Below are 20,881 nucleotides of genomic sequence, written 5' to 3' on the forward strand. Positions count from 1 at the left end.
GAAGACGGAGAACAGTAACATGTTAGGAAGATCATCAAAAGAATTGGCTTTGGTAGAGACGGTGAAAAAGATGTAAGAGCTTTGTTTAGATGCTGGCCAGTCGTTTTAGAACCTTGCTTTATTTTCCGTCGAGATGTACTTCCGGGCGATTGTTAGAATGGGGATCCGAGACCCAGGTATGTGTTTATTTTTGCATGTAAACGAAAGCTGATTAAAAGTCGATTAGCTGATGCCTGAAATGGTAACTTTTCACTCAGCCCTTAACAGACATGAAAAGTAACTGGCTTGGTCTAGACGGTTAAAAATGAGTAGAATTAAGGTAACTGACGTCAGCAAGTCGTCAAAAGGTACTTTTTCTACGCTCCGTCACTGTAATGGATGGCGAATATTACACTGTACAAACTTAACGTCTAGTGTAATAGTTTTTTTAGTTTTAGTTATGTATCAGTTCTTCGAGTTTTTCTTTTTTCGAGCGTCTTACGTAGATGTGTGACATTCGACCAGAATGTGAAAAATGCAATCTCTGCAGAATTCAAAATTTTAGCAGCGAGCCTTCCGGATTGGTGATTATTAAGAATTAAGAACGTTATTTGAACGATTGAACAAAACGTGAAGGTTAAAGGATTCGGAAATTGCTAATTTTTAAATTTTCGAAGTGATTACGTAACATTTCAGAAACGGCCATTTTGGCAGAGAAGCTAGAAAAAACACAACAACATTAGTTGCGTGGACGATAACTACGAGAATCGTGATCAAAAAACAACAGCAGATTGTAGGAATAGCAGAGATCGTTCCGAGTTGCAACCATTGTTTCGCTACAACAGTTGCAAGGCCGTTGCAGACAACGGTGAAGGGTGGAAGACAGCCCTCCGGATTACGAAGAAATTGAGATTAACGAGCTTGATTCAAAGGATTCAAGAATCCGGAAGGGTTTCGGGACTGAAACTTTTGGCTTTTTATATAAACTTTTAGCTTCTTGTCATGTCCTGATTTGAAATTAATTAACAACTGGATTCATTTTGATAAGGATGAGAAGCTAGGAGTTGGGGGAAAGGGTTGATCTATCTTCGATGGAGATGATGATTTTTATCTACTGAACAAAAACAATAGTAATATAATAAATAGTAGTGGCCCTGTTTTTAGGAGTGACCTCGTGGTCTGGCGATACTGAGACCCAGCCATGAGCTCACTATTCCTGCATGTAATTAAGTTAATTTGGGTGTTTTGACCGAAGCGGAAAGCAGTAACGTTTTTGTCGACCCGATGTTAGAAAAGACCACCGAAAGTACTGGCTTGGTAGAGACGGTGAAAAGCATATAAAGCTCTGTTTAGACGTTAGCCAGTCGTCCCAGGACTTAGTTTTATTTTCCGTCGATATGTATCTTCCACTGGATTCGAATGTTACATACATGTTTTTGTGGCGCTCCTGGGTGTTATTCTTTTTTAACATCATGACCGGCAGAACCGTTAACGAGCACTCCGCGCCGAGCGGATGCTCACCTTAACGCCCTTAATAGGCCTGAACCGCCGGGGCGGAAGGGTAGTTCGGAACGCGGAAGCCTTCCGGATTACCGTGAATAGCTTTTTAACCTAGTTAAGACCGAAAACTCACGAACCAGGAAGGGTGGGGGGATTCGCGGTCCCGTCATCTGCTGAATGGTTTGTGACCAAAAACACTTAAAGATATATATAAAACCAAACAAAAAGTAGTATACTACCCGAGAAAAACAAAAAAAAACATAAAAAATAACTGAAAAAACCAAAAACAGTAGAAAAAAAGTAAAAAATCAGTAGAAATCATCACCCCAGACAAGATGTGATCCGACCCTCCCGTTTGTTGTTGATAGATATATTGTTGTTACAGGTATTTATATCAGTCAGGATCGTTACGATCAGTTTCGTGGCCCGTTTGTGAGGCTTGCACAATAGGCTTATTTGAGCATTTAAGCACGTTAATGATAAATTGCGCTCAATCCGGAAGGGTCAGCTGATTTGCGCTCAATTCGGAGGGGTCTTGGGAGAAGACTGATCCGGCAAGCAGTACAAGGAGCAACAAGAAGGGGCTCAACGACAACAACAATCGACTGTTGGGTATCGTTAACAAGTTTTGTATCCCTTTTGGTACAAAAATTAAGTTAGTAATCTGTGGGGGGCTCGACAGTGCTGCACTGTAGTGACCCTTCACCGAACTGCGAATATCCGAGTTAAGCACCTTAATTCGAATATTAAACAAACCCGGGGGGAGACTTAGTCACTAGGACCCAGAGGTATCTTTGTGATCATCAGCAAGGCCCGTGATGATCACAAAGATACATGCCTACTTTTTGTCCAGAGCAGATGAAAGAGAGAGTGAGGAACTTGGATATGAAGAAATCCACGGACTCGTGGAACAAGATACGAGAACTGAGACACACTCTTATCCAGTATCTCTTACAACAAAATCACTTTGGAACGGGAGAAGACGAGACGATTGAAAGAGAGGAAGATGTTAGACGACATGTTGGAGGCATGCCGCTGTTAACCGATCTGAGTTTGGCTATGAGAACCGATCCCTTGGCGCTGATCAGAGGAGTCACGGAGTTCGTGACAGTGATCTATGGACCAGCAGTCACATTTGCGTTCCCTGACGTTAAAGTGAAAGCATATAGGAGGTCGGTGCTGCACCTGAACCTCATATCGGCAGTGGACGGTAATACACTGAACTGGTGTGAGCAGCACACATTGCGGGAGCTCATGAGTGAAGATCTGTTATTTGCGAAAATATCGGAGCCAGAGATGACAGTCATCAGTTTTGACGATCACTTCCGTGATCGCATGGGAGAAGTAGAGAGAGGACACATCGAGGTGTTTCCAAAGCTTTGGAATCTGAGACCCTATGATAAAACGAATGGTGAAATAACCAGAGTGCCTCGCCTCACTGCAGCATATCACAAAGTGAGAGAAGAGACGAAGGACTGGGGCGATTACAAGAAGCTGTCGGAGGCAATCCCTGAATTCCCTCTGATAAGAAGGATGTTGCTCGGAGCAGTCTCCGTGGTACAAACTCCTAGGTTGAGAGCATTCGAAACCAATGAAAGGAGAGTAGGGAATTTCATGGGAACGATGGATCCATACTTTGTAGGGAGAAATGCCGCCGTGTTACAGTACACACGATTTGCATACACGGATCAAGCGACGAGAAGGCGAATAAGCAACGCCGCGACTCCCAAGCCTGGAAGATTTGATGAAGAGTGGAAGGGATTAGGCTTAGCCCGATGAGGATGAGAGCAGGACCGAGCTGCCTGAAGCCTCATTAATCCTGACTAGTGTAAAACAGGAGATGAAAGTGGGAGGCATACTGCAGACGAGAACCTTCCTGGCACCCTTCGGCTGCGAAGAAATCAAAGTGGTCCATGGAGAAGAGGAAGATAAATCGGCCGGTACACTGCTCATACCGAGATTCCCGGAAGAAGCCGACAATGATGAAGAAGGACCATCGAGCTCGAACAAGGATAAGTCAGAAGGAGATGACGGACAGGGTGGAAGCCGTCAAACCGAAGAACCCATGCAACAAGATCAAGCTGGTGGGGGAGCATCGACAGGAGGAACATCCAGCTTGGATTTCAATATCTTCAGTGATCTTGAGAATAATGCAGATACGTTGGAAACGACTGAGCCAGCGGATAAAGGCATCTCGACACTGGAGCCTCCGTCAGCCTTTATGGAAATGAAACGGAATTTGCCGGAGAGCAGCTCTCCTGGCAATTCAAGAAGTAACGACCAGAGAATCCTCATGGAATCACCTCGGAGGAGAAGAATAGAGGCCTCAGCCAGAGTACTTTTCTTGGGAACGCTGCCCGAAGAAGAATGGGAAGTACATCACCGCGACCACGAGAGTAGGACGGGATGCAAACTGGACAGAGTGGCGTTTATGGAAGAAGTCTGGACCGTGGTGCAAAGCTATGGGACCCAGTCTATTCTGAAAACGGGTCTCAACCAACCCTTGATGAGAGAAGTACTTGACAAGCTTGATGAGTGTGAAGGGAGACTGAGTGAGTTGTTGATCGACTCAGCCACTGATGAAAGTGAAGCGAATTCTCCCATCAAGATGACACCGCAGGACGATGAAGGAGAGGTGGTGTATCTGTCGAGAACCAGAAGAGGGACGATGCGATCAAAATTGGTGATTGATAAAATCAATGCGATGAAAATGAAGTTAGGCAACAGAGTGATGCCGAGGAGAGTTGGAAAGACGAAGGTGGATTCAGAAATATCGATGAAAGCTGGTAACTCAGCGAAAAGGAAACGAGTAGAGGGGGTCATGGATTTGGGGCAAGGTGATTATCAACTGTCTGGCACAGATAAAATATTAACTGATATAGCGATGGTGCCACCCATTCTCATGGCGGGTATAAAGTCAACCGGTTATAAATCCAAAAGGAGTGACCGCACTCTGACTGGAGCAACCTTAGAAATGGAAATACTCAGCCAATGTGGAGAGAGCACAATGAAAGACTTCAAGCCATCTCCCATGAATCATGGAAAGAGAAGTGTCGCAGGACATCTAACACCAGTGGAATATAACCGACTAACAGTGTCGGAGACTGTGTCGATAGATGAACCCACCGGTGGATACATGGAGATGTTAGAATACCGAAACTCGGCTAGAGGGTATGTAATGGCCCTGGAAGACGAAAAAGCCATGGAGGGTTATCTGGAAACGATGTTGCAAGGCACCACCCTCAAGCAGAAGGCGTACGGGACTTTGGCGTCGTCTGACATACAGGCAGAAACAATGGAGCAGTTGGTGAGCCTTCCATGGAAAGCAGTAGTATTGAGGTATTTCGAAGAAGAAATGAGGACTACGCCAAGAATACATGCTCTCGTGGCAGTGCCTTACGTAAGAACACAGTTACAACTCAGGTTCGCTTGGTGCATGATTGGACTGACTCGCGAAGAATATGATTCAGAATAAAGGAAGAGATCAAAAGAGGAGAAGGTTTTCCTTATGACGAACCTGTGGGATCTGATAGTCCAGGAGGGAGCAGCAGTAGCGTGTGCGAAGCGGAGAGACGCTCTCTGTTTCATTCGATTCCTGATAGAGCAGATTTCAGTACCTGCACTGAACACATGAGTTAAAATTTTGAAGGAAGGCGATGAGCAAACGAAAGCCTTATTCTTGCTAGCACTGCTGGATATGCAGCAAAGTAAACCGATGAGGGTGAACATGAAAGAACCTGAGGAATTGGAACCCATGAAAAAGATAGACGAAATCAGGAGATTCTCAAACAAGGAGCTGAGACTCACTAAAGAATCTATGGGAGCATTGCCGAAATCCAGTGAATACTGTGGACCGATCAAGAAGAAATCGTATAGCTACGTATCCGGGATCATAGGGATAGCGTATAATCCTTTCCTCAGTGAAGACATACGCGATTGCTTCTTCGATTATGAGCAGGCGGTGTTACTAAGATTCTGGACGTCCGGAATTGTAACGATTAAGAGCGTTAACAATACACAGGCCAAATTGGGACTGGTCTTGGAAGAAGAGGTGACTGCACCTTCAGTACCAAAATCCGACAAAAGAGTGGAGTTTGGGTTGGGATTCTCAGATGAATTACTGAGAACGAGCTTGATGGCAGTGTGGGAATTGATGAGGCCATCATGGTGTCCTAGTCCCAACGCTGACTCAATATTACGGGCGACACAAGACGTACAGAGGGAACTGAATGCAGACTGTAACCTGCGTGACCTCAACATCATATATAATGTGATGATAACGGCCTCTAAGAGCAACGGAGAAGATAAAGTGGAGTTGCCTGGCTGGGGACCAGAAGACTGGGTCAAACCTGGTAGCTGTCTGGAGGAAGTCTGTGGACTGGAGGGTCACGTTTGTGGAGGTCCGGACTGTGTGAAGACCCTGGAGAAACAACACAAGCAATTGACGGTATTGTTTGGAAACGTAGTGATGAAATCAAGAACAGAAACGGAACTGATAGCAGATTGCCATGGAGGAACCGATGTGAATCTAGTGACTGCACTAGGATTCTACAGCATGTTTGGTTCTTTAGAGTCACTATTGAATCTAGAACAGAAACATGAGATGGTCACAGCCATCAGCGTAGAAGTATTCCCAGGAGTTCTGCAGACTGAGCAGAAATACATAGGAAAATGGAGGGAAGCAATCGAGACGGAAATGAACATTAGACACAGTGAGACTTATTGTAGACCATCAGGAGCACGATATTTGGTGGGTTCAACTTTGGCTCCAATGTGCAAGAGCAGATACCCTGTACATTTCGTAGCTGGGGACGTGAAGAGTACAAGAACGATTGTGGATCAAGCCTTCTCAGTGCCGAAGTATGTGAGACTGGCGAGAATGTCCGAGAATTTACGAGTTACTTTGTAAGATGTTCTCAGCAGTTCCAGAGAGAACCAAAGAAGAATTGGAGTCAATAAACTCTCTGAGGCAAAAACAGAGAGGATCAACCGTTACGGATTACAACACAGTAAATGAGAAAGATGAAGTCCACCGCGTGATGATGGAAGTAGAAACACTACTGGAAGCTTCGGGAAAGCGTAATTGGAGGAGCATCATGTTAACACAAGATGAATTTCCCTGCCAATGCTTGCTGCAAACATGGTGGTACCCCGGGCGTAGTAATCTGGTGTTGATCTGGCACTCTGGAGAGCTGCTCTCCATGGGTTTACCAGATTCATCACAGCCCGTAACAATAGTGATAGTGGGAGTTATGATGGCGATACGATGGCTGGAAGCTCATGTGAGATAAAATAACAGGCAGGAGGCACCGACGAGAGAACAGTTGCGGAAGTTAGATTGTCTAAAAGATTTAGATCTTTTTGAGACAATGTGCAAAGTTCTAAATATTCCGATGGAAGTGAAGAAGATTTGGGCAAGAAAACGATTGATGCCATGGTTCAGAGCAAACATGACTGCTTGGTGGTATGAATATGCAAAAAAGCATATGTCGAAGCATGGCAGAGTGTACAGTCAATATCAGCTGGACATTGGAACAGGAGCTTTCAAGCGAGCTCTCGTGACTCATCGGAATGCAGTGACCACCGCTGTGAAAAGAATTTCCAGGACAAGTGAACGTAGTGGAGAGGAGAAAGCAGAGATGTTAAAGGATGATTTGGAGAGAAACGTGACGTTGTGTCTCCACAACAGCTTCTGCAGGAACAGAGAATCTAACGTGGATCCCCTACCTTGCTGCAAACAGAGGGTAGAAGAGCAGAAGTGTTGGAGGACGGCTTCCAGCAGCGTCAGGATAGCTAACGACGTGTTACAAGATACGGAAACTGAGAGTGCAGAGTCGGTATCACAGGAGGAAGAAATGGAGCATTGACGGATGATCGAAGAACAAGATTCAAAAAGAGACGAAATTAGAAGAATTTAGAAGTTTTAGAACTTCTAAACGACGAAAAAAGAAGAAAACAAAGGAGTGATGAAGAAAAGTTAAAACTCAGAATTGTTTTATGTGTGTGAAAAAACTCAAGTGAGAAACCAAGCAACCAAGTTGTAATTGAAAATGAAACATTTAGTTGAGTTTTGAAATTGTTGCATTCATAAATTTGCATTTTGATTTTAGTTGAAGTGGTTCACTTACTATTTATTTAGAAAGGCTTAAGTGAAGGAGTATATTTAAATATTCCAGCCTACATGACTGTTTTTAATCAGCTAGGAGAACTGATCACTTTGTGGTGACATGGAAGGTTTGGGTAATCTCTCGAAGAGGGAGATTGTTTCATTGTTCAAGTAGAAACACTACTGGAAGCTTCGGAAAAGCGTAATTGGAGGAGCATCATGTTAACACAAGATGAATTTCCCTGCCAATGCTTGCTGCAAACATGGTGGTACCCCGGGCGTAGTAATCTGGTGTTGATCTGGCACTCTGGAGAGCTGCTCTCCATGGGTTTACCAGATTCATCACAGCCCGTAACAATAGTGATAGTGGGAGTTATGATGGCGATACGATGGCTGGAAGCTCATGTGAGAGAAAATAACAGGCAGGAGGCACCGACGAGAGAACAGTTGCGGAAGTTAGATTGTCTAAAAGATTTAGATCTTTTTCAGACAATGTGCAAAGTTCTAAATATTCCGATGGAAGTGAAGAAGATTTGGGCAAGAAAACGATTGATGCCATGGTTCAGAGCAAACATGACTGCTTGGTTGTATGAATATGCAAAAAAGCATATGTCGAAGCATGGCAGAGTGTACAGTCAATATCAGCTGGACATTGGAACAGGAGCTTTCAAGCGAGCTCTCGTGACTCATCGGAATGCAGTGACCACCGCTGTGAAAAGAATTTCCAGGACAAGTGAACGTAGTGGAGAGGAGAAAGCAGAGATGTTAAAGGATGATTTGGAGAGAAACGTGACGTTGTGTCTCCACAACAGCTTCTGCAGGAACAGAGAATCTAACGTGGATCCCCTACCTTGCTGCAAACAGAGGGTAGAAGAGCAGAAGTGTTGGAGGACGGCTTCCAGCAGCGTCAGGATAGCTAACGACGTGTTACAAGATACGGAAACTGAGAGTGCAGAGTCGGTATCACAGGAGGAAGAAATGGAGCATTGACGGATGATCGAAGAACAAGATTCAAAAAGAGACGAAATTAGAAGAATTTAGAAGTTTTAGAACTTCTAAACGACGAAAAAAGAAGAAAACAAAGGAGTGATGAAGAAAAGTTAAAACTCAGAATTGTTTTATGTGTGTGAAAAAACTCAAGTGAGAAACCAAGCAACCAAGTTGTAATTGAAAATGAAACATTTAGTTGAGTTTTGAAATTGTTGCATTTATAAATTTGCATTTTGATTTTAGTTGAAGTGGCTCACTTACTATTTATTTAGAAAGGCTTTAGTGAAGGAGTATATTTAAATATTCCAGCCTACATGACTGTTTTTAATCAGCTAGGAGAACTGATCACTTTGTGGTGACATGGAAGGTTTGGGTAATCTCTCGTAGAGGGAGATTGTTTCATTGTTCTTTCTAACCACAGAGTTTCTTAGTTTTAATATTCAGGACAATAACAAGCGAGATTTCCAAAGGGAAAATTATAGTAGGATAATTTTAGCTTGTTGGTTGGCAGGCCTGTCCTGCAAGCCAACACTTTTTAAATCTAAGAGAAAAAATTTTAATCGGGACATTGACACTGGAAGTCAGAAAATATGTTTTATCTTAGGTCATATCCTCAATGTGCAGATCAATGAAAGGATTTGAAGGCTATAGTGATGTAGTATGAGGCCATTTATATTCTGCAGTGAGTCGATGTGACGTGGATAAAAATAATTTCGTGCATTTTGTAAATTCCGTTCGATGACACTGTATCTATTTTACGAACATTGCGTGATTCAATGAGGACATTGACCGGACTGTCCGGGGAGTATGCAATCTCTGCAGAAATCGAAATTTTAGCAGCGAGCCTTCCGGATTGGTGATTATTAAGAATTGAGAACGTTATTTGAACGATTGAACAAAACGTGAAGGTTAAAGGATTCGGAAATTGCTAATTGTTAAATTTTCGAAGTGATTACGTAACATTTCTGAGAAACGTCAGAAAAGGCCATTTTGGCAGAAAAGCTAGAAAAAACACAACACCATTAGTTGCGTGGACGATAACTACGAGAATCGTGATCAAAAAACAACAGCAGATTGCAGGAATAGCAGAGAGCGTTCCGAGTTGCAACTATTGTTGTCGCTACAATAGTTGCAAGGCCGTTGCATACAACGGTGAAGGGTGGAAGACAGCCCTCCGGATTACGAAGAAATCGAGATTAACGAGCTTGATTCAGTGGATTCAAGAATCCGGAAGGGTTTCGGGACTGAAACTTTTAGCCTTTTATATAAAATTTTAGCTTCTTGTCATTGCCTGATTTGAATTTAATTAACAACTGGATTCATTTTGATAAGGATGAGAAGCTAGGAGTTGGGGGAAAGGGTTGATCCATCTTCGATGGAGATTTGATTTTTATCTACTGAACAAAAACAATAGTAATATAATAAATAGTAGTGGCCCTGTTTTTAGGAGTGACCTCGTGGTCTGGGGATACTGATACCCAGCCATGAGCTCACTATTCCTGCATGTAATTAAGTTAGTTTGGGTGTTTTGACCGAAGCCGAAAGCAGTAATGTTTTTGTCGACCTGATGTTAGAAAAGACCACCGAAAGTACTGGCTTGGTAGAGACGGTGAAAAGCATATAAAGTTCTGTTTAGACGTTAGCCAGTCGTAGTAGGACTTAGTTTTAATTTCCGTCGATATGTATCTTCCACTGGATTCGAATGTTACAATGCTTCAATGTTTGCGCCCAGATTTTTTTCAAAAAGAGGGGTCAAAAATTCATTGAGCTTGTGATAACTACCGCCAGGTATTGATAGAACCGGATGGAGTGGTGTTTCTGTATGATGTACTTTAGCCAAACCGTTTAAGCTAGCGGGCTGAGCTCCTGTATTTCTAAGTTTCGTATAAATTTTATCAGTTCTGACTTCACTTATCACTTCATTTTTACTTTTTCAATTAATAAAGTGTTCTTTTTTAACGCGATTGATTTCTTGTTTTGGTACGAATGAGACTAATTTATCATTTTGGTACATGCTAATACCCACTGCTTCGTGTTTCCTCTGCGTAAACTGCAATTTTTCAGCGTATTTAAGATAGCTGCATGATTTTTATTTTATTCGTGCTAAAAATGCATCCTAGATGGTAGAGAACAAAGAACGGAAGCCATTTTCAAGTGTAGGATATAGAAATGATTATTTTTATCAAAGTGACATCGAGGAAGGACCATCTGATTTACTTGGTGAGGCAGAAAACGGAAGGCATATTGATGAAAGTGGTGTAGTGATATGCTCCGGTGACCAGTATTTCGGCATGATGAAAGAGTTCAAGGTGCTATTTCTCTTGTCTTTGCCCATTTGCCTATCCACGTTCTTAGAGCAAACACTTTTCCAACTGGTAGCGAGCATTTTCTGCGGACACTCGAACGAGGATGTTTACGCCGCATTTGTTGCTGCCTTGTCTTTTGGAAATATTGTCGGAACGGCTGTAATACTTGGACTGAGTGCTGCTGTTGATACTTTATTTGCGCAATACTATGGGGGTGAGCATTTCAAAGAAATGGGCTTCGTTTTGCAGAAATCAATGCTGATTATACTGCCATACATGATGGCTTGTGTCGGTCTATACCTAGTCAGTGACTGGATTTTGATTGGTTTGCATTTCAACGAAGAAACAGCTGTTCTAACGGGAATTTTTTTGAAGGTTTATCTAATATCACTACCAGGGGAAGTTTTTTCTATTCTGCTGGGAAAGTTCCTACAATGCCAAGGGTATGTGAAAGCGACAGTGTTTGCAAACATAATCGCAAATGCCGTCAACGCTCTTCTCTGCTATCTGCTGATTTATGTGTGGGACGGAGGCATTGTAGGAGTCAGTTTTGCCCTCGCTATTTCGCTCAACACTCTAGCTTTCGTATATTTCGTGATCATCATACACTTTCGTTTGCATGTTAAAACTTGGCCTGGTTTTCATTGGTCAGTTGTCTATGGATGGGCGCCCTACGTGAAGCTTGCCATACCTGGAACAGTCATGGTAGTTAGTGACATGGTGATATTCGAGGTTGGATCCGTTCTAGCTGGTATTCTAGACTCGCATAACCTTAGTGTGCAAGGAATTCTGTATGAGTTTTCCACGTGTCTCTTCATGTGGGGCGCAGGCGTCGCATATGCGGCTAGTATACGTGTTGGAAACCTGTTAGGAGCTGGCGACTACAAAACGGCGAAGCAAACTGTGTTATCCTCATTAATTTTAGCATTTCTAATAGTTTCTTTTTTCTCTTCTTTGTTATTTATATTCAGGAATAAAGTTGCCTATCTCATCATATCTGAAGAGAAAGTAGCGACTCATTTCGCACAGCTAGTTCCTTTTTTGTCTTGGTGCTCAATCTCTGACTGTTTAGTTGCTGTTTGTATTGGAATCCTGAGTGGCTGTGGTCGACAACTAATTGGCGCTATCGGTACTTTTGTGAACTATTACATAATCACACTGCCTTTGAGTCTCTGTCTCATGTTCCTAACAGACCTTAAATTACAAGGCTACTGGTTAGGTTTGAGTATTGGGTCAACGATACAAGCACTCATTCTCCTCTGTGCAATATACAGACTAGATTGGGAACAAGAGGCGACCATTGCAAAACAGAGAGCTGCCAACGATATCATGAATCGAGGTGACAGTATGCCTCGATTTTCTAGTTTGAATGTAATCAATCCCAGTCGAGCACCAAGTGCTGCGTCTTTAGCGAGGCAGCTTCATCAGAGGAGTAAGTATCACTCGTCGTTCCACCTTTCGCCTCTGAGTGCGAGTACAACTAAAGACATAGATGAGGATGAGCGAACAGTTGAAAGTGATGCGGTGATTCAATCTAATGATACTGTATCGCGCAGGATCGTTAATTCACAATCATTTAGTGTGTCAACCCCTGAATTGTACAACCAGGCATCCTTAGAACAATTCACATCAGATGATGACGATGATAATGAAACTGACAATCAATCTAGAGTTGTGTTTGACGACCAAGTAGATGCCCATTCTCCAGAAAATGAGACCAAAATAATATCAAAAACTTTTGGCGAAGACTTTTTTGCTCGGCATGTGCCTTTTGTATCATTTCGGTGTCAATGTCTTAAAATTGTTTACTATTTTTTTGGTTTCTGTGTGCTATTAACAGGCCTTCTCATATCTGTAGCCTTTCCAGTCAAAGAAAATATTTAGCATTAGATAGATTTTGAAATTTGTATATACGTTATTTTGAGTATTCATCGATTATCGATACAAAATTAATCAAAAATTTTTAAATTTTATTATTTTTGTAATCGCAGTATGCCTTAGATTAGGGGCAATATAAAATTTTCTATAATGGAATAATCACTCTGAATTGAATTCATTTTTTGTAAAAAGTTGTTTTCAGATACAGAAAACCGATATTTTAAATATGATTCACCATGAGCGGATCTAGAGTTTTCGGAAGGTTGTATTCTTTTGGAAGTCTGATTTTCGTGGCTCATTTTAATTAATGAGTTCACCCCATATAAGAGACAACTGTATGGTGTAACGTGCAGGACAGAGAAGACTGCTCAGCTCATATATTAGTGTGGATCACTCAACATTCCGAGTGCACTTAGTGGGCAAATAAAATATATAAGCTTAAAAAATTGATCAAATCTTTCCAAAAATCTATTTACATGTCTTTTCTTCTTTTAATCCCCCATACCATATGTCAAGTACAAAGAGATATTTAATGCGTATCGTATCATGGCAAAAAGACGAATTGATTTGCCTCATTTCAATTTGAATTGATTAGTGCACCGCTAACCTGTGGAACAAGAGCGCAATTTATTAGAAAAAAAAGAGCCAAATTCAGTGAATTTTTGGTCGCCGTTATGAATTCCGGCACCCTTCAAAATTTCAAATTAAACTTTGCAGATCGAATTTTTTTGAGGCTTTTCACTGAGAATTCAGTAGATTTTAATGGTTAAAACTATAAATGATACTTTATCCGTGAGTCAATTTCTTTTTTGTCATTGGATGGGCAAAACTTGATTATTTTGAAAATATATATTAGAAAAAATAAGACGGTTTTGGTGTAATAGTTTCAAGTTTTGAAACTTAATGGCTCGATTTTTTGACAATTTCTTGTGCATTTTTGTTTTCGGCTCAATAGACGTCGTTTACCGAAGTACCTTTTGGCTCAGTCATTTTATCGTACGTTGCATGACGCTCTGCGTCGCCTCTAACGTGTAAATTGTATCACATCGGAAGTTCGCTATTTACCGTGTCATTCGTGTCTATGTTTAAAGTGCATAGGAACGTATTGAAGAAACATTTATAGGTCTTGATGGTTTTTTTTGACAGGATAAAGCTTTGAAATTTGATCACGCCAAGTTCGATTTTTTGCGGTTCTAGTTTTGTTTTAAATTCAGTTTCATTTGTTAAAAGGGAAGCAAATTACGCTCACCAAATAATAAAACGGAAACGGCGCGCAAATTTTGAATGACTTAAAGTGTTGTAAAATTTAGAGAGATTGAACGTGAAAAAGCTTTTCGTTAAAAAAGTGTAAATTTTGTTTTTGTTCTGGTGGCTGGCCCATTGCAGGAAATGTTTACCCAGAAGTGGCACTGGCACAGAGAAATGAAAAATGAGGAAATCCCAGGACCAACGAGGCTAACTTCGGACGTGATAAAATTTGCGTTTGTGGTTTTGCTGGAATTAATGAAGTTGGAACTCTGGTCTAATCCCTTCCTAGTGGAGTAAAAGTGAAACATTTACATATACAAAGGAAAAGGCGATACGTTAGGATGTGGATCATACAGGGGCATCAGAAGATACCTGGAACCTGCATTAAAAATATTTGAAAAACTACTAACGATGCCGTTTTTTTATTACACACTTCCACTGATAAATCGTGGGAAAGAAAAAACTCCTGCATCACATATTCGTTGAGCTTGAAAAAGCCTTCGTTATCCCAGGCAATTGATTCCATGGGCTCTGAAGCAATAGACTCCCCGAAAATGTGCTATGTACATCTAGTCGAAAGCCAGAGTTCAGCGGACCCAGATTACTTTGAAATTGAAGCAGGTGTACATCAATGATCGGCATTTAGCCCACTGTTATTTATAATAGTAATTGAAGAGGCTACGAGAAACTGTGGTTCCACGTACCGTGGGATTATGCTATATTCAGATTACCTTGTGATAGCAGCTGAAACGGAATCCTTCTTTTGAGAATTGTAATACTTTGAATTTAAGTTCAAAATTTAGCTTGGATGAAACAAAGCCTTGGTTTTCTGGCCAAAAGTGTATTTCTCAAAAAATGTCCGACTACTTGTTGTTTAAATAGTCGGCGGCTATTTAATGTGCTGCAACTATTTAAACAATAGGTGCTTAAAAATGCAGTGGTATAAGAAAGTATCGAAACAATACTTGTAAAGTGTGTCCAAGATGCAAGAATGCCTCCATTTATCGCTCAAATCAATGCTACTCTACGGATCAATCAATCTGAAACCTGAATACTGTTAAAGAGTTTGCTATTTCGGCGACATGGTTTCTGGTGAAAGTGACGCAATACGTGCATCATCGGTCAGAATAACAGCTTTCTGGAAGAAATTGCGCCTCAGCTGCTTAATAAAGAAATTGAGTTTATTACAAGATGGCATATCTACAGAGTCTGTCTCCAGCCAGCTCTGATGTACTGCTCTGAAACCTGGGTGCTGACCAAGGTGATATCCAGTTCTCTTAAAAGTGCTGTTATGAAAGCTGTTCGTAGGATTATAGAAGTCACTTATAAAGATAGAGTTACCAATGAAGCAGGTTTTATTGATCTGCACAAGCTACATGTGCGGTCACGACTTCGATGATTTGGTCATGTTCTCACCGAAGGCAAAACGATCACGCACTAAAATCCAAACTCCGTTTCCTTCCTAGGGAAAAGGCCAGCTGGAATACCTATAAAACGCTGGACCGATTGTGTTAAGCGAGACCTGAATACTTGAGCCTCAAACCTATAGACAACCTTAATCAAATGGCTTGGAAAAACCTAACATCTTCCATTAAATAGCCTAAATGCTATTCAGAATACCCTCATCTGAATTCTGGAATTTGTCAAGCTATCCAGATATGCGATTGCTTTTGCGTTTTCCGATTTTTCAACTCCGCCACAATGGGAAAACAATAACGTACAGTTATAGTAGTAGTAATAGTTTACTTGAGTTTATTGACACTATTCCAGCTGTATAAATGTTGGCGATATTTTTTTTAAATGGAATATGGACCAATATGACTTGTATGTGGACCCACACTTGACGCCCTACGAGATTTGGATTTCCTAAAATCGGGCGGAAAAATTACCTCTACGCCTTAATTCTTTCCTACTTCTTTAAATGGAGGTTGGAATAATGGAATTATCAAGAAGACAATTGCTGCTCATTTTGCATGAAATGTTTCAACCACTGAAATCCTTGCAAAAAACTATCGGCAAGAAAGTATTATGATGGCGTACTTGAGGAAAATGTGAGTAGGTGATTGCAATTATAATTCAAGAATCAAAAAAATATTAGCTCAATTAAGGCTGAAAAGTTGTAAATCAGATATTGCAAGATTGAATTGGGTTAAATCTGATACCACATTATCTGCTTATGGCATAGTGCCACCTCACCACATGGGTTCTGCATTGTTGCAGTTGGAGCAATTAAAAATCACTGTCAAAGTAAAAGGCTTTCTTTCATAATCAGCGACCCGATTAACTGTCCTTAGAGACAATGGCTCTCTTGAAATGAAGTTGCGCTTAATTTGATGCTCTATTTGCTCCTGAATCAATTCATTCTTTATCTTTAAATATATTTTATCTTCAGCTATAGTTTAGTCTTATAGTTGGTGGGCTGAGCAAATGCAAGAATCATGACAGATAATTAAACATGTTGGTCGCTGACTCATTTTGATCGGTTGAATGCAAGACTAATAATGATACTTCATGGTACAAAAAACCATCCTCGCTTCCATTCACATAATGTTACATTTTTCATCAGTATCATTTATTTCAGCAACGAAAAATTAACGAGGCTTGGCCTCCCCTTGGTTTAATTTTTGCCGAAAATATTTTTGCTGTCTGTAGAGACATTAATCTTACTGTATATTGAAAAAAGAGAAGCATAGGTGTGTTTTGTCCTGGGCAATTTTGGTGATCTTAGTGAACGCTCGAAGGCGTTAAGTGTGGTACCATTTTAAAGCCCTGATGGTCACAATCTTGCAACTTGGTATTTATTTGCAGTGCTTATATCTTTGCATATTTTTGCAACGATCAGAAGCGACACAACTTCGTCAATATTTGAGTCAGCAGTAGTTGCTAGACTTGAAGCTCTTGAAAACGAAAACTGTCGAAACCGTACTAGGAAAAACTACGATTAACTAAGATCATCATTAACCCTCACAAAATCAAAGGACAGCAAAAGTGCTGGTACTCTTTTTGGATCACAGCATTTTACAAAGAGAATTGGTATCATTTTTTTACCGAGAGCGTGCATTCACTAACACTCGTTATTCCTTAGAGCTTATAAAACACTAATTTAATTTAAGAAAGGTTCAACCAGCTTTTCCAGACCCCCTTCAGGTGCGGATTTGGGGGGGGGGTTGTGCGGAGCGGCCCCCGCCTCAGCGATTCAACCCCCTACCAGCCCAAAGGATCCCCCTTTGTTCTATTGTGAGATATCCATATTTGGCGACGGACCCTAAAAATGTTCTTAAGGTGTCTTCGGCGCCAATATAAGTTATTTTTGAGGGAGGAGCGCGCGCCAGAAAAACGCAATTTTTCGGTCAAAATTTTCCAAAAAGTGCCTAAAAACGCCTTCACAATTTTGCCTGCGGCGCAGGAAATTTGACCAAAACAGGGGGTCTTCTTAGTGATTTCGGAGAGCTCGGAAAATCAATTTGGTCGACCTAAAAATAAGAAATTTTCCAAATTTTTTTGAAAATCCGCCCCCCCCCCCCTCGAGAAAATCCTAGATCCGCCCCCTGCCACCTTACCTCAAAAAATTCAATTTTATTAAGAGTCGATAAACGGAGATCGACCTAAGAACATTTGAATTTTTTCCTTAACTGAAATCCCCTCAAGAAATATCTGGATTCAAGAAAACCAGAGGCTAAACAAACTTTGGAGTCACTAGCGATACAACGCAAACGTAGCATTGCAAACTATTGAACCGAAAAAAATTACTCGAAATCAAAGATGAAATTTTTCAGTGGTTGAAATTTTTGATTTCAGAACAGTCGAGAAAAATCAACTACCAGCATTTATTAAGATTTTAGTATTTACGGAGTGTCATTTGAGTCAACAAGACATGAAGACCAACTATGCCTAAAACAAAAAAAGTAATAGAAAATGGTTGTCAACAAAAAAATAGAGCGATAAAATTATTGCAGATTCGGACTGAGTGTTTTTAAGCAAACCAGCCGAATGATCCAAAAACTAAAATACATCTGAAAAGATCATAAATCACGTAAGTATCACAGGAAATTTTTTTGGAACACCGATTTCAAAACTGAAATAAAATAAACTTTTGTGAACTTTTTTCTTATTTTTCTGAAATTTTTTGGTTGTTTATTTACCCAGCCTTTACAGATACGCACTACAAGAAAAAGAATAAACATAAAATAAGTTTTTTGTCAGGCTGTGCAATTAAACTTGTAGACGCGGAAAAAAATTATCTTTATAAATGTGTTTTAAAAACACTCTCTCTTCGAATCCACTTTCATTTCACTGATTCCTAATTTATTAAACCCAATTTTTTCCACACAGGCGAAGTTGAGCTCCGCATACACAAGCAAAGACATGACTCATAACTCTAATGGGAAAAACTGAATGAGTAAAACTTTGAGAGTCTACAAAATTTCTTAAGTGAAGAACGCCAACTATGAGTCTACATAATTGCTAGTGACGCAAGACAATTATGACGCATTAGCAGTACCAGTCAATTTAAAAACAAAAGAATTTTACGAACTAACATGCCTCAATTCATAGAGCGGAAGCATTTTAGCTAGTATACAAAATACAAACATCCCACCCCGCTAAAGTTTGCACCCTCTTATTTTGTTGCTGGTCTCCTTCCCTACCTTTAAGCTACAGATCCATGATACCTTGAAGCTAAGTGCTATTTGTAAAATAATGGTCTGTGTTAATATCCTCAGCATTGGCTGTACTTAATGGCTGGTTATTGATCAAAATGAAAACATTTTGTCGCGATGATATTTGCATCGCAACAATATTTGCAACTTAGGTTGGAAAAAAGTGAGTTCATACTAAAACACAAAGCTTTGCTTGTGTAAACAAAAGCAAATAAAACTTGCCAAATCAGAATGATAATTTTCTTTAGTTTGTTTGTTTTCTGTTCACGCAATTTTTGGAGGTTTACTGAAACTTCACTGCATTTTGAGCTGAGTAATTTCATTCAGTGCTGATTCAAAATAATCGGTTAAATAAATAAAAAAACTCTTACTCAATTCTCACAAAATGGATTCAATGTGGCATAAATTATGTGCACAAATTATGGTCAATTGACAAATGATGGTCAATTCAATTTTTACATCATTTGACTGCGTGTTTTCAGCGTAATTATGAACTGAACGAAATGACCCATTTTAAAATTGGGATTGAATTTTGGATCTAAAATTCGCCAACCATAAAAACTTTGCGAAATTCCAAGTTATTTGTCCTTGTCATTTTACGCCTCAACGTCCACTCAATTTTGGAAAATTGAGTAAAAAATTTCATATTTCAACGTTTTTAGCGTTTATTTAAATCAGCACTGAATGAGCTTGTTCAACTCTAAAGGCACTAAGTGAAATTTATTATCAGAATTCGGTGAAACTTTGATGCCTATTGCAAACAAAATGGGTTGAATAATTTAAGTGTCAGTGTTAAGAGAAAGGATTCATGAAAACGTGTTCTTAAAACACCTAGGTTATTTAAAGACACAGTTGAGATTACAACTTCTTTATAATTTTTGAAGGACTTTTCGAGCCTCATCTAGTTGCAAAGATGTGATATTACAACTTCTGTTCACAGATAATACTTAGCGTACAGATTGAATTTGTTATACACCAATTGCCTGTCATTCTGCCTTTTTGCAGACAGCTTGGTTGATTTGACTTCTTAAACTGATATAACAACTAGCATAGCTCTTATTTTTCTACTCAAATAAATCTAGAAAATGGATACTGGTTTTGCAAAATTAGTTTGAGCTCAAAGTTTAAGTGTTGCTTTTCAAGAAAACTACCGATCAGATAACAGCTAACAGTAATTTCGAGCCATAAAGACCGACCGAATAAAAACATTCGGCGCAAGTTCCATATAATATAACAAGCATACTCACTTGGCAATCCCAAGATTTCCGGTTCGATGCCCATATGAGGTCAAATTTTTCTTAAATTGATCTGAATAAAAAAACCACAAGGGGCATTTATATTCCTCACTTTCTTCGAAAGTCGGAACAATAATAATGAATTACTTTACTGAGTTATGACCGATGGGTATAACTCATAGAGTAATTTCGGATAGGGTACACCGTCTGCTCGTCACGCTATCTTATTTTCGGCCGGATAGATTCGTGCAACTTCTTAGTCTAATACCGATCCTAATCTTACTCTTATACTATCTAGTCTCAGGTTGTTTAACTAGTCTCTGCTAGGCTCAATAGATCTAGGGTATACTGGTTTATTGCGGCTGCTGAAGTACTCGGGAGAGTTCAACTAATTTCTAAGTTAAATTCAAATCTCTCTGGTGCTGAAATTACAAGTAATTTCAGCACTTACAAATAAGTGGTTTGTTAGTTAGATGGATCATGATTGGTTAATATTAAATACTTTACATTGGTAAAATATCTAATTTATCCAATCATAAAATGTAGTTTAGATCAGGTTCCACCCATCCGGATTTTACAGAGTTTTTTAGAATAGTTCTTCTGTAATTCGAAGGATGGATGATGGACGTTGGTATTTGGCGAACATCATAATTTTCTTCCGTTTCCTCTTTGTTAGAGAAGTTCCAGGAAGCTGGAGTTAGGGTCATAAGACGTTGTGTCTTCTAGTGACAACGACTAAGTCTCCGCAACAAACTCAAATCTGATTTCAGAATGGTTGGCTTTGTCAGGTTTTTCTGTTCTTCGTGGAGAACTTCTTTTGTGTCTGATCTAGTTTGGGAATGGCGTGGAGATTGTGCGTGGAGGGGACGCCTGGTTACTCGGATCTGTACGTATACTTGAACATCGAGGTGGTCATTGGTCTAGTTCAATGAAGTCCTTTTCTGCGAAGTCAAGTCGTACTCTAAATCCTTTGAGTTGTGA

General features: G+C 40.2%; 1 protein-coding gene across 1 annotated transcript; it reads left to right on the forward strand.

Moving 5' to 3' along the window:
* The first annotated feature begins 10,606 nt into the window (after window positions 1–10,606).
* Window positions 10,607–12,895, forward strand: LOC134851060 (multidrug and toxin extrusion protein 1-like). Its single transcript, XM_063866958.1, has one exon. It carries the CDS (start codon window positions 10,696–10,698, stop codon window positions 12,763–12,765), a length of 2,070 nt encoding a protein of 689 aa, XP_063723028.1. The 5' UTR covers window positions 10,607–10,695; the 3' UTR covers window positions 12,766–12,895.
* The last annotated feature ends 7,986 nt before the right edge of the window (window positions 12,896–20,881 follow it).

The sequence above is a fragment of the Symsagittifera roscoffensis genome, chromosome 7 (assembly GCF_963678635.1).
Source record: "Symsagittifera roscoffensis chromosome 7, txSymRosc1.1, whole genome shotgun sequence".
Classification (NCBI taxonomy): Eukaryota; Metazoa; Xenacoelomorpha; order Acoela; family Convolutidae; genus Symsagittifera; species Symsagittifera roscoffensis.